The sequence below is a fragment of the Lissotriton helveticus genome, chromosome 3_1, assembly GCF_964261635.1.
Source record: "Lissotriton helveticus chromosome 3_1, aLisHel1.1, whole genome shotgun sequence".
In the NCBI taxonomy this organism is placed as follows: domain Eukaryota; kingdom Metazoa; phylum Chordata; class Amphibia; order Caudata; family Salamandridae; genus Lissotriton; species Lissotriton helveticus.
In genome coordinates, this window is record NC_136061.1 from 239530038 (window position 1) to 239545643 (window position 15606).

General features: G+C 41.9%; 1 protein-coding gene across 1 annotated transcript in view; it reads right to left on the bottom strand.

Annotated features, from left to right (window-relative positions):
- KSR1 (kinase suppressor of ras 1) overlaps positions 1-15606 on the bottom strand; it is a 218056-nt gene that overhangs the window by 134488 nt on the left and 67962 nt on the right. Inside the window, exons 8-9 of the mRNA XM_078679707.1 lie at positions 11437-11605; positions 255-296 (exon numbers count right to left, since the gene is read on the bottom strand). Coding sequence (XP_078535833.1) covers positions 255-296; positions 11437-11605 — 211 coding nt within the window. The remainder of the gene's footprint in view (positions 1-254; positions 297-11436; positions 11606-15606) is intronic.

Here is a 15606-nt window from a genome sequence, read left to right on the forward strand (position 1 = left end):
TGCATATGTACGTTGAAGAAGGCCCACAATCACTGAAACTGCAAGGTTCCCAGGCCACAACGACTTTTGCTGCAACTTTAACAACAATTTTGTTTTCTGATAGGGGGGATACAGGCACTCATGCAGATGCAGTGCAATATTACGTACAGTGAAAGCAGTAGATTTGTCTTGAAGTGGCAAAAATAAGCTTTTATTTTAAATTTAGGGAAAGAGTAGGTAATTGCAGTTGAGAAGAATGAAGGCACCAAACTTACCTGGGAAGATAAACTGCTGTCTATGCTGAATGTAGAAGGCAGCTTTAAATAAAAGAGGAGAGCAATCACGCAGGCAGAACACAAAAAAAACAGTCAATCACAGGTCAGGTGACCAATAAGCTATGGCAGAATTGCATTTAGTGACTCAGAGGACTCTCTTGAACAGGTTTATTGCCAGCCCAGTGGATTTGAACTCGATATATATGTTTCCACAGCAAGCAGTGATGAAGATTCCAAAATTCTTACACAGAAATGATCTATAGGAAACTCAGAGGCAGGACATGGCCAAGGTTGCATCCGGGCACCATGTTATCAGGAAAACCTACATGCAGTCGGGCTTTTTAACCAATAGTACATTGTATGCAGGAGATTGCGAGCCTGAAACTATCATGAAAAAGTGAAAGCTGCACAATGGCAAAAGACTAGGTTGTAATAAAGGTGCTCTTGATGTCAAACAGCCAGTTGGCAATTTTGTAAATCACTAGGTGAAGATAATTAGATGACCTGGCATACACAGAAACGGCAGGCAGGCAGATAGGGCTGGGGATGTCAAAATATGTCTGGGTCTACTCCAGTCCTACTAGTTAGATCTGTTACGACAGCTCCCAATTTCCCAACGACCAGTCAAATCGTCTGGGAAGAAGGAAATAGTTGAATGACTCTCTAGGAAATGCCTGCGATCATGACATTCTACATTTTCAAGCAAAACAGAGTTTTTTGTTTGCAAAGGCATTTGGTTCATACACAGAAAAATTATGGCAGTGGTTTTTCAATGGTAGCCAGCACCTCTATTGTGTTTGCACAAAGGTTAAATGATTGCAATCTTTTTCAAGGCGTGCCCTATGTCTTTGCACCGTGCCATCCACAGTACTAACAAATATATACAGAATCCTGTATATATAAACAATACAAAACAGTGACAGAGCACAGCACAGACAAGTGTACAACTCACTATCCCCAGTCAGAAAAAATTATTTAATACAAGGAACATAAGACGAAATGTAACACTTTGTCCAGCACATTGATCTTCACCACTGTTGCTAGATTTTTTACAGCAATGGTACAGCTGACACGTGTTTTGTCGCCATTCGGGACTTTTCAAGGCTGGTAACAAGATGATACAATAGGGTTTTAATATTTTCACTCTATTGGAAAGACTTGCAGCAACGTATTATACTTTATTTGGTGTGCTCAGTTGAAGTTCCTATCCCATTTCATCAGGGTCAAACAGAATTATGAGAGATAGGAATAGAACATGGTAGAGAGTATATGAGAACTCTCAAAGTACCTCTGTGTAGAAAGCAGTAATCATTATAGATACATGCTCAAGGTTGTGCACACACCCAAATTGTGCCTAGTGAATCAAAATATTTAAGGTGAAAAAGAATCAGAAAGACTCCCTCAGACCTGTGCAGTTCACTTCTAACAAAAACCACAATTGGTGATAAATACCTTATGTAACGTGGCCTTTTAAAAAGTTTACCAAAAAATCTCACAACTCGCTCTTCTCCTTTTCAAATTCCCTTGCAACAGAGCTACCTTTCACTCTTGCTTGAGGAAGGATGGTAAAAACCTCTTCTGCCATACTGCAGGTGAATGAGAGATGTGTGTGCGCGCAAAATTCCCGGAAGCCGCATCATAAGTATGTTTGGATAAAGGCTTCGATTAATTGTGTGTAAATAAAAGCTTATTAAATATTACGTCAGGATGAATGGGTGGGCATTCAATCAGACATTTGCCACTCCAGATGCACTTGTGAGCAGAAAGAAAACATTTGCTTCTAAACTTAGTTCTGGCGATTATTTTTCTGTGTTGAATTCACATGCTGTGCATTTGGGGGAACAAGCCTCATTCAGCATGTGACATCCTAACTCAAGAAAATGGGGAGCCTTAACTGTAGTACCTTACATATTCGCCTCCTTTGGCCGCCATTCTTGTTACTCGATTAACTGGCAGAAATCTATGCTCTATGTCCTTAGGGGACCCCATCCTGCCCCCCAGCGGGGCTGCCCAATTCAGGTCACTACCGCGGCTAGGTACATACATCACGGCAGATTCCAAAAGTAGGTTTAACCGAAATCTCGTCCCTCCTCTCCAGCGACTCAAAAGGGAAGTTGCTGGCTGGGGTGCCCTCCCGCTTTCGATGCTAGGTAGGGCTGTGTTGTTTAAAATTATGGCGCTGCCCATATTTTAATATGTACTGCAAAATACCCAAGATCTAGTCCCAGCGAGCTACGTCCGTGAAATTGAAAGCCTGCAGATAAGTCTGCTGTGGAGGGGCAGGGCCCGTATAGCCTTCGCTAAGCTCACTCTCTCCTGGTATGACGGGGGGATTGGCCTACCAGATCTAAAGCGTTATTACTGGGCAGCACACCTGGCAGCAATATACCAAGAAACCTACAGAGGGGCAGATGACCCCGGATATGCCATAGACCGCTGGCTACTTCCCGGCGGCAACTACAATAGGGCATTGTACTCCAAGAGTGGCATGGGGTTGCAGACAGGGCCAACAAGGCACTCGGTACAAGTATGGCGGACGGTCACCCGCAGCCTTGGCTGGGAACACAACCATGCTAGCAACGCCTTTATGGGACTCGGAGGTATTGGGCAATTTATGGCAGTCCAAGGGGTTTGATCGTTGGAACCTCATTGGCATCTACATAATAGGTGAACTGTGGGTCAAGGAAGAAGTTAAAGCTTTCGCGTCCCTCCAAAAGGAGTTTGAGCTGGCAAACACCGAGTACTACCACTACCTACAGGTCCGCCATGCGCTGCAGACGCACATACCACGCGGCGATACGCCCCCGGACTCCTCCCCCTTGGAGAATAGGCTGTTAGATGGTTACCTACCCACAAAAGCAATCTCACTCACCTAACGTATAAGAAACTTATTAACCACACTGGGGATCCACTACATCCTACGAAAGTCAAATGGGAACAGGACCGAATAATCTTGGATGATGATGAAAGAAAGGAAGGTAAAATAATTCCAACATGTTCATGCTTGTTAATTAAATTACACAAATGCATTCTAGGATTTTGAAATGCACTTTGTTCCTTTTAAAGGAATTCTGCATAGGTTCAGAGATGAGTAGTGTCTTCCCTTGTCATTTGTCTGGAAATTAATTTGACAACCTAGCAGTTGGACCAGCATATCCTGAAAAGCCGAACCACTGGTGCTCTGGTGGGTTAGGATTGCACAGTTTCCTTCGGCTCCTGGATTTAGGAGTTTGAACGCAACAGGATTCCTATCAAAACAGGTCTATCAAATGTGGGAGGATGCTTGCGTACTTCGGGTTACATTAGGATATAAGAACTACGTGATAAGTCATCCCTAACTAACATGGGCAGGAATGCATTTGTAATCCACATTATATAATAATTGAAAGCCATGTGCTACCATCATGAAAAAGAGCATTCAATGGAGTCAACCACTTATATATCTCTGCTACCTATGAAATGTTCATCATCTACATAAAGTAAGTATACTATGGTAGAGCCAATTTCATCACTGTTCACTAACATTTTAATCATGCTTTTTTTTATAACAGAGAAAAAGTTTACAAAGCCCACATGCTGGGAGCTCCACATGAAATACCCACATGGTTTCTTGTCAACTTGACAATTTTAAATATTTAGTATTTTGTGTAGGTTTTCAAATAGAAGGGCTCCAAACACTTTGGTAGTTGAGAAAACTAAATACTTTATTTTGAGCCTGCTTTTTAGCTAGCCTACTGTTTAATTCGTAAAATTGCCATTGTCAGTTTTGCGATCAATTGTTTATAATATGCTCATCAGCAGAAGACAACATTTGATTGTAAAATCTCTTTGAAGCTGCTACCTTGTACTGCACGCCTTCAAAGGCACAACACTATGGACGAAATACAGTGAGAGGAATGTGTACTTTAAACAGCTAAATTCCATCACTGTGCATCTTTTTGTTCCAGTTTACGCATTTTTATTACAATTTTATTTCTTTTGTTTGAATATCTTTTATTAGTTGTTTTGTTAGGTGACGTTCAATTCGTACACATACATGAAATAGGTACATATTGTTGGCATAGCGTCATCAGTATACATCCTACCAGTGATACAATGTAGGTAAAAATAAACGGTAGATGATACGCATTTTTATTACAATGTTTGTATGGGGACAGGTCAGTTAACAGCTGTTAAAGCCTGGCAACGTGTAAGTAATAAGGCTATTTGGACTTAGCCACTAATCTCACCCAAGAGACAGAGACAAGCTTCCTTCACTCCACATTCTGGTCTACCAACAAATGGTGCTTAACCATTCATTAGCCAGATACAAGAGATTTAGAGTCTGAAATATTCAGGCCTAGAGTTCCTCCCTGTGGAAGTCTCTACCACTTCAATTGACATTGTAAAATGAATGTCAGTTCTAAAGATTCTTAAACTCGTCTATCGTCTCCCTAGGATGAGGATACTCCTATCTTTCTCAAGACATTCGTCCTTATCTGTTTCCTGTAGTCCGGGCTGGTCAGATACCCAAGACCAACAAGCCCTTTTCACCCTTGGTTCGCAACAATATCGCTCCTTTATGAGGCTTTATCATATTTTATGGTCAGTTTAGATAGCAGCTGCCCTTGGCTCAACCTACCTTATTGGATTAGCGCTATAGGTTTACAAGGTGAGCATATTCCTGCCATCGAGTGTGGTGCTTGGGCGTGCACTACTGTTTTTTATTCGGAGAACTCTTTTCGAGTCAAGAGGAATAGTCACTCCACCTATTTCTGGTAATGCACATGAGCATCGGCTCCATTGTTAGATAGTTTTTCTGCACGGAGGGCGAAGATGTAGCTGGAGCATAGCGGATAAAGGAAAGCTGACCATGCAAAATAAAGGTAAAGGAAGAGACTATTATCTGCAAGAACCACAGGTGATCAGGGAGGAGAGGGGACACAAGTGAATCTGCAGCACTACATGCCACAAACATATGCTTACAGGGTAACTAACATTTTCTGTTTGGGGCATGTGTAGCAGTAGATACACACTTTGCATAGACAGTAAAGCAGTTCTCCCAAAAGTGGTGGCTCAGCCTGAGGCTGTTGCAGAAGATTGAAAAAGTGTTATGCAAAACAACCTGGCCAAAATTAGCTTGCTGGCGGGCCAATACATTCACATAATAATGTTTAATGAGCGAGTGAGGGGTTGACCATGTAGCTGCTTTGCAGAAGTCAGCTAGAGGTGTACTACCCAAGAAAGTCATGGAAGCTCCTTTTTTGGCGAGTAGAGTATGTAATGGGAGGGAGGGGTAGGAGGTCTTTTTGCTTTGGCGTATCATGCTTGTATGCACTTAGCAAGCTGGTGCGCAACCCCTGCTTTAGCAATGGCATGCCCCTTGTGTGGTTTGGAAAAAGACACAAAGAGTTGTTGTGTCTTACAAAAGGGTTTTGTTCTGTCAATGTAGTACATGAGCGATCATTTGACATCCAAGGTATAAAGAGCGCGTTCTGCTTCAGACTCTCAATGCAGGAGGACCACTGGGAATACTAAAGTCTGGTTAAATTGAAAACTGGACACTACTGTGGGTAGGAAATTTAGGGTTGGTTCTGAGAACCACAGTATCATGATGCACCTGTAAGAAAGGTTCTTCCAAGGAGAGAGGAAGTATCTAACTGACATGCCTGAGGGAAGTAATGAGCTAAGAGCTGGTGAGATGCACACCGTATCATCACATCTTGTCCATGTACACAATTCAATTGATGATGACTGGCACAGGAATTGGGATTCCAGTCATGATAGTTAGCATTGATATGTGTAGTTTGCAAGGAGTTGGAAGAATAGATAAAATAATTATTATCGTCATAAACATGGAGTGTTGTAATGAAGCAAGATGTCACTGTAAATGTTATGTGGCGCATTTGAGTTTTACCAGTAGTAACACAATTCTGGTTTTTATATAGGAAAAGACAAGTTGGAGGACCATAAAATAAATATACCACGTTGTGAGGGATGAGGTTCATTGCATTCTGGGATGTGTAGTTGTAGTGTTTAAAAAAACAATGGGAGAAGGAGAAAAAATGCGTAATACATTTAGCTTGATACCGGTACTGCTAGTTATCCACCTGAAGGTAGGTATGGAGGGTGGGAAAGTATAAAATAGGTTCTTTCGTCGAGAGAATCAGTTGGAATTCAAACGAGATATGCGTGCCTCGGCATGCTTGGTATAAGATACAATAGAAATCCTCATGTTATTTTAAGGAAGTGAGAAATTAATAAAGGGACTAGCTGTCATGGTTAGCACAATTACGTTTGGAGCAGTTTTGAATGTTTTGGTGATAACAATTACTTGTAAAAGTGGTGGGATCTACCCGGGGTAAAACTAGTTTTATTTAAATGATTGAGAACAACATGGGTGTTGCAGTAGGGATGGTCATTAAGTTGTTAGTTGTTAGTTGTTCTAGTGAAAACACTTTGAGGATTGGTCAGATTAAATCGTAGCGCTTGAACGCACTGTTTATGTTGAATATTAGTCTCGTGCATAATAGATGGACTTTGTTCTTTTAATTTTTGTGAAGCACAATTTCAAGTTAGTTTTTACGCTGAGGGAGATAGATAAAATATATGTGTTTATTTTTTAGATGACCCTGACGAAGGGAATGTCTTCCCGAAATGCATTGGGTTGTTTTAATAAATCATGATATGTGGAACCTACTTCTGCTTCTGAAATTTTGTGAACAGCAATGCAAAGCAGCAGATATGAATGAAACAAATTGAATGATAATTTTGAAAAAAGAATGAAAAGAAAAAGTATGGATAAAAGTGAAGATTACAAAAGTGGATTTAATTCATTGGATTCATAGGCTTTGTGGCTGTGCAACTTGGTGGAATCAGCGTTGGCTCCCCCTGATGGTTTGTGAGGGAAGTAATGGCCACAAAAGGAAAATCACCTTCCAAGAAAGAAATTGCAATAGGCAAGACAGAAGTGATTCGATAGCAGCACCCATTTGGCTAGTGAGTACTATGTTAAGGTTCCACAACAGAATGGGGGACACGTGGTGGGATAACCTGCTTGAAAGCCTTGATGACTGGGATTATGAAAAGAGAAGTGAGCTGCCTATTTTGAAGGTAAGCTGCTACAGCAGTGAAATGAAATCTGATACACATATGGGCAAACCCAAACTTCTGTAAGTGAAAAAGTTAACAGATAATGTACAGTGGAGAGACTGCGAGGTAGTCAACGCGCCTAGGGAGACAATAATGGACGAACCGTTTCCACTTAGAAATGTAGCACGCCTAAGCTGTGTCCCGTCATGCTTCTTTTAGAATGGTTGCACATTAAGCAGGGAGGTTAAGGTAGCTGAATTCTAAGAACTCAGGACACAAATCGCAAGATTGAGCTGCTGTGTATTGGGATGCCTGAGAGTGCCTTGGTTTTGAGAAAGAAGATCCATCTGGTTGGGGAGCCTCTTGTGAGGGGCCCGGGAGAGCAAGTAGAGTAGTGAACTAGGGCTGACGTGGACAGTTTACAACTACTAGGATGATAGACACCTGCCTCAACTTTCGAACCGCCACGGGAGAAATGAGAGAGGTGCAAAAGTGTGAGCAAATATCCCTGACCAATTTTTCCATACTGATTTGCCCATAGACTGTGGGTGTAGGAGTCTGGATGTGTAGCTTGGGCATTTAGCGTTTTGGCGGTGGCAAACAGGTCTATCTGCGGGGAACCCCCAGCAATGGTAGTACGGGAGTACGAACTTGAAGTTCCAATTCATGGATTTGTTGATGCATACTGCTGTACAGGTCTGCCAAGTTGTTGCCCATCCCGGGAAAATACTGAATCAACAGGTGCACCCTTTCATGTAGCGCCCACCGCCAAATGCCGGAGGCTAACGCAGACAATAGGAGTGAGTGCATTTCCCCCTGTTTTTTTAGGTAGAACACAGGGGCGTAACACAGGCCTCTGCAGCCCCCGTGGTGCGGGTGGGCCCTCACCCTCCAGGGGGCCCGTCAGTACCGCACTTCTGCTGGGGAGCTCTAGATTGAGTCCGGAGGGGGGCCCTTCACGTACCCTGCAGGGGGGCCCCTCAAGGTTCGTTATGCCACTGGTAGAACATTGCACTCGTATTGTCTGTTCAGATCAGAACATCCTTTCATAGCATGAGGGAAAGCTGGGGGCTCCACGTCATAATCGTCCCAGGGATCAGGGCCCTGAGGAATGTAGGATGGGTCATAGGGTTCGTATATACATGTACTCCTGATTTCAACTTACTACTGATGTAATGACTGCGACCGAAATGGGATGTGAAATAACAAATGACATTGGTACATGCCATCACTTCTCCTGTCTCATAATGCTGAGGTGATTTCATTAAATGAAACTGATACCATCAATCCGCATTTGAAAGACAACCAAAGTCTATGTAAGCTTTATGCGAACTCCGATAATACTGAAATAAAATCATAGGGGCCAATTCTCAAAAGAATGTAAGAGTACACAAAAGAGTTCACTAGGGTATCTTTAAAGTACTCCTACAAGCCTTTCTTAATCGGCTCCACTATCTAAAACAGGAATATACAGGTCATATTTGTATACAAATAGTACAAATAGAAAAGACTGCATTATCTTTGCACTTTTACTAATAGGGAGTTGGACGTTTTGAGGCTGATCCACAAATGTATGTAAGAGTGCGGAAAAGAATACTCCTGTAGTATTATTGTCCAACTCACAACTGCCTTTGCGAATCGTCCCTCTACAGTAGAAAGATTCTATATGTCGGCCTTGCTGATTTCATGCACATCACCACAGGTTATTGCTAAACCAAAGATTGTCCAAAAGTAATGCTACACTGAAAAATTGGAAAGTCCTCAATACATAAAGCAGCCATTTTATGATGTTTGTGTTGGCAAATTACTACACAAAAACACAACAATGTAATATGGCATATGAGAGGAAAGCTGGGTGTGGATGAAGGGCTCCAAATAATTGAAAAAGAGGTGCTGGGTTACATCAGGACACACCCATTACACATTCTTAACAAGGTTTACTCTAGTGAGTTGTGTACAGCACATGATCAGGCATCTACAGAAATATACTGGACCACAAGTTGTCAAAGCAATGCTTGACTTTCAGGATAACAGCTGACCCTATGAATGATTCCCATTTAGATGCTATGCATGGACAACTATCTCCTGGGAATAGCCTGAATATCTAACCTTTATCTGGCTCCGATGGACTAACTGTGTGGACATCAGTGGTCAAGAAGGGTGATCCTTTGTTCAACCCCTGGGTCATAGGAAATAGTCAGGAATTCAGATATGTATAGACTTGAAAACAAAGGGAGAGACATTCCAATGCCCAAAAGTAAAACACATAGTGCAGGAGATGAACATTTGTCCATGAAAGAAAAAGAACCAGAAGTCATGCTACAAGATGCATAAGGAAAAGGGCTTTGCAACAGTAAACGAAGGACAGGACAGATAATGCTGGAGACTACGCCTGGTCTATGTGTCAACAGTAGTAGTAGAAAAGAATGCTTCAGGCTAATTATACTCAATGACAAATCCTATATTTCTACATTTGTTCTGATATACAAATCCCTATCAGTCATATACACCGGGAACTGACATTAGCCAAAACACCATATTCCACACTTGAAAATAGGAAAAAAAAATTCATGTTTTGAAAAATCCATTCCAACTAAGAGCTCTCCACCACTGCTTGTGTGGAACACTACCTGGCCAGAAGGGCAGGCTGGCAATAAACCCACAAGGTGACACCTGCCAACGCATCCTTTATGGCACAGTCAGCCCCCTCTTTGATCAAATGTTGGTTTTGCATCAGGCAGCTTGATTAAACAAAGCAAGTAGATTAATACTCAGCAGCTGAGATGGGCATGCAGCATGCTTATTGAAACAAATTAAATGAAAGGAGAACCCACCCGTGCAGCCAATGTGTTCATTGATACAAGTAAAACCAAAATAAAATGTTTCTATTTAAAAGTAGCTCAATCAACAGTTTAACCACTGAAAAATATGTTGGGGTGTCGACCAAGTCTTCCTGAAGTAGCACAAGCTGTTCTGATTGAGCGCTCTCTGATCATGAACTGAAATCAAGGTTTAAAATTGTATACAAATGCCTGCCTCAACTTTCGAACCGTTAATGAGTCCAAGCAACAGTAAACTATCCTGCCTGGTAAATGTGGATCTCAGGTTTTCTATGACTAAAGGTGTTCCTACAACATGTTGGATAGAGCAAGTGAGTCGTCAAGCCTGGATGGGTTAACAGCCATAGGAACTCAGTCCTCCTTGCCCACAGAGCTGGCAGAGCAAAGAAGCTGTAGCACACAACTTCTCTACACTACTCTAAGACAGGAAGATGGTCCATGGGATATTATGCAGCTCAGTGCATGTTCAGCCACTGAGAGAGAGGTACCAATGAGAGCCAGTCTTGAGGGTATTCTCTTAGTTGCAAGAAATATCTGCTCACTGAGATTTAGGTAGACACTTCGCTCATGGCAGGGCAGTGTAAGCTGTGATATAGTGTTCAAATCAATGAGTTGGAATGGCCCTCTAACTCTCTGCCAAACCACTAGGAGAGTGTCAAACCGTCCAACTATACCATGATTCACCAAGCCACCAGACACTGTGATACACTATTCAGCTCTCTAATTCTAATTCGCACCACTGACTTCCTTAACCTTAAATCCAAGATACACCTTCTTTTGGTGGAGTCGCCCCATACCAAACAATCCACCTCCTCGTCCCAGTGTCAAACCAGCTAGATTACATTGCATGTGTCAACCCATTCATCTGCCCAATCCTTTATCATACCATTGCAAGCACATTTTAAACCACCCAATGCCTCAACCGTGAATGCAGCCATCACCGGTCCATAACCCAACATCAAACCATTGAGGTTACTGAATTCTGTAATATCCAACCTTACTAAACTATCTAGAACCCAATTCTAGCGACAAACACTTTATCTTCTCAGTCCTTCATTAAATCATCCTGCGTCCTTTTTTGGTGTCCAACCATTTGATGCACTACTCCTGCATGAAAATACCCAGCTCATTTAACTCCACGTCTCCCTAAGTATGCTTTAAACCATTGAGGCCCGTAACCAGGTAAAAACAGGTATCTCCAGGACCTTGTGGTGAACTATCTAGCTTTCTCGGAGTCATAAAGGCTTGGGGTTATCCGTTTTGAAGCTCACCTGGGAAGTTGAAACGGTTGTCCCGCAGCCCCATTGGGGATGGGTTTGGTGGCGTTGTGGCACTGGAGGGATTGGAAGACTGGAAAGGGGCAGGGGAGGATGGAGTTGAAGATGTTGTAGAAGATGGGTTACTGCTAGAATCTAGATGATTTATTACTGGTGGATGGTCCTAAGAGACAAGAAAAAAAAACAGTCTAATAAGCAAACACATAACCAATATACTAATAAATGTACATAATGCACAGGAAGCCAATCTTTGATTTCTTTCCATGTGACAACTTATTCCATGCTTTTGCAAACAAAGGTTGTCTACTTTCTCTGTTTCTCAGGTTTTCTATGAAACAACAATTATTCTGCAAAAGTTCTATTTTATTAGATGGAATGGCAAACTAGAAATAACGTGCTTCAGATGTCAAGATCTGAAGAATACATCAAATACCAGGTCTCCAATATAAAAAAAAAAAGTGGACATGAATTTTAACAGTGCAGTGAGCACATGTGCACTCTGGGAAATATGTAGATGTGTACCGGACACGAAGGCACAGAATAGACATGTCTTTCACCATGTTGTGCAGGAAGTAACAGATTTGTACATATTGATGTTAGTGAGCTAGCTCACAGTGAATCATTGCTGTGCATTATCATTTTGGTTCAATACCGAGAGATTTATATTTGCTGCACAGGTCTGAAGCTGCTGCGATGTCTGCACGGTAACTGTGACTATGAAATCAACACAAAGGATTGAATTGGTATTCAAAGGCTTTAATTAAATATTTCAGAGTCAGAAAGAAGCATTATCAAAAATGTTATATACTCAAAAGAACATTTACAGGCTCAGCAAAAAACGACTTGTTCTTAAAACCTCTCTCTTTCTATTGAAAATGGCTTTATTAATTTACTAATTTTTTATGGTGCTGTTTACCAAATCTGTCTGGAATCTGGTAATTAGTGCTTTCACTAGTCTCTTTTACACCAAGCGCCATGTAGATCCATCAAAGAGGGGCGGGGAAAGGGCCAAATTGAAGGAAGGGTCTGAAAGGAAGTTTGTTCCTATTAAATACCATCGTATTTTTTACTCTGGTGAACGGAAATTACTCAGAATCGATTTGGGTGGATTTTACGTTACGAATGGAAAGCATTTTTGTTGTTTTAATAACTAACATTACTTAATGAACGTACACCAATCTCTAAAAAAATGCATTTCAATTTTGTTCTATCATCTTTAATTTCCAGTTTTTAACCCCATAGGCAGTTTTCATGAGCTACAGAAAAACAAATCTTCTGGACGAGATGACTCGAAGCTTGGCACACACGGCCCACCTTCCGACATGTCGATTTCAAATTCGTAAATAAATTAGTTTAATACTTTTTTGTAGTTTCAATTACTTATCTGGACTGGGAACAAATCCAGTTCCACGGGATCCATACTTTCATGGATGATGGTGGAATATAGTTGCCTGTTCAGTGCAGACATTTTAGCTCCATCCCACCATTTTGTGATGCAGCCTATGTCAACGGATTGGCCTCAAGCCTGCAGACAACGGTGTGGAAAACATTCTCTGGGGACATGGCATGTAGCACGGTGGAAGGAGCCATCTAACCTCTCATGGAGGGCTGGAGTGATCCTCTGAGAGGTGGGAAATGACCTTTCTACTCCTCCAGGAGAACACATGCTTGTTGTAACAAAGTTATGACAACAGGGAAACATTTTAAATGATAGGTGGCAGCATTGTACTCAGGAGTCCACAGACATGTTACATGAACTATGCCCATAGATGTCCCACTCATGGCTACATATAATATAGAATATGCTGTGTGGAGCTGAACATACCAGCGTCCCTCTAGTGAAAGAGCATTCCTTGTGCTAGAGGTGGATATGTCCCTGGGGGTCCAAACGCTTGGCCTGGCTGAAGGCCATACTCAGTGACATTTAAGGGTACGAAGTGATACTGCACTTTATTCTGACTAATTAACATAAATGTAATACTGTGGCATTTTATAGGCCGATGATGACGCTTCAGGTATTGTAGTACTCTAGCAGACTAATGAGATGTCCTTACACCATGGAATGCTTAATCTGTGACGAGGGGCTACCTGCATACACTGAAGTGGACATGCCGTTAAGAACTGTCTATTCGGATTATCTTCGATACTCCACAGAAACTACATGTGCAACAATATTGATCTAACCAGCTGTCTTTTCAACAGAAGAGGTTGGATGTAGGTTGTATACTTTAAGGCTAACTCTTTATCCAAGGGAGTAGCCAGAAAATGAAAATACCTCCCACTTTGATTCATACCAGAAATGCGACCAAGTCAGCAAAGTGAGAAAGCCCTACCCAGTGTAAATGAGGTTGGTCCCTTCATCCCACCTCCTATCCATCTATCTCTCCATACTTTTCGACTTTAATGCATCCATCATCTATCCATCTCTTAATGCTTCCATCCATTTTAAAGTTGGAAGTTTCGAGTCTGTCTCCTCTCAGATCCAGTGGAAATATGATGTTGTCCTACGTAAAACGAATTGTTGCTGCGCCTCCATCCACAGTGTGTGGGCAACAAGCATTTGTAGGGACAAGCAGATGCAATTTGCTGGCGGCCACTGCCTGATCTTGGCCGTGCCAAAGAACTGACCTTTGCTGCAGACAATACCTCACTATCAATCATGCACAAGGTGGTTCTTACACTGTGCAACAACTTCACTTACTGTAGTGACTTGACATAGTGCTGCCCCTTATTCAAGAAAGAGTAGAGGGACAGCAGTGAGAGCTAACTCCAAAGCAGGAAGGCAAATGGATTGGCTGCCTGCATCAGTTCTTCGGGATCAAAGCAAAGAAGAACTTGCAACAATAATACTGTATCATGTGTTGTTAACAAGCAGTGTATTGAGAGGAACTGCATCTAATAAGACATTAAATCACTAAATGAATGCCACATTTTTGATGTTCTCTTTCTATATATAGACATTAGTACTGTCCATATCAGATATCAATAGTCAGGACACTTTAAACAGGGCAGGACTGGGAATAAACTCCCTTAATAGCACATGCTTATATGATAACAAATATTGGAGTGCCGAGGTACAATTAATTCTAAAAAGTTATTGACAACAAATTCCTATGAGATTCTAGTTGAAGCCAACATCAGTGGTAGTGGGATGTTACTTACCTTGAGGGGCACCGGTAATATACAAATAAGAATCTGTCCAGACATAATTAGCACAAACTAAGACTTATTGTAGAATTTGAGGTGCAACTGTCAAAACCACTACTAACTGTGCTGTATCATTGTGGGTTGGATGGGGGGACGGGATAAAGAGGGCTTTACAGAAGACTTCCAAGGAAGGAAAAATAATTTACTACACATTTAATTTGATTTGATTTATGTATTTGTAGAGCACAATGAATGCCCATGGGCGTCTTGGCGCTGGAACATGGAACTGTCTGAAAAGAGACTGGAGTGTTCAAGCTCTTGATTGTGGTAACCCCTTGAAAAGTAGATTTTAAGTTGAGCTGTTTATGCTGCTTATCTCCAGACTCAGTGGCGTAACTAAAAATGATGGGCCCCCCATGCAGAATGTAAGGAAGGGCCTCTGAGTCTCCCATCTCTCACAGATGTCCATTGACCTTGGGCTGATTGGAAGTCCCCCTACACTGCGGGGACCTGTGTTATGCCCCGGCCAGATATATGAAATAAACATGAAAACAAGTGCAGTAAGGCTGCACTTTTCCAGGGGTTCCATGGCTGGGTAAAAGTGGCCTAGGTGGTTCCATTTATTATATTTTATTTATATTTTAGAGAGAGAGCTAGCTACAGCTATCATTAAGCCAACACAACCATAACTAGATCAGCAACTAATATGAGAAGTGGTGCATGCTGAGAACAAGGTTACGAAAAGGTTCACTACAGGACTCAACAACTTGTGTTAAGAGACAGCAGCGGCCTCTCCGCTAAGGCAGAGGAGCGTCGCCCCACTGCTCTCTGAGCAGTTAAAAAAGAATAAAGAAAATTTTACGCATTGTTATTATTTTATTGTTCTGTACTGGCATATGGGGGCGAGCGGGGCTGGCCAGAGCAGGGGGAAGAGTGGTGGGCACTCTGTAATTGGGAAGGAAAATACTACTTACCAGTATGCATCTGTTCTTGGCATGTAGGGCTGCTGACATTCAT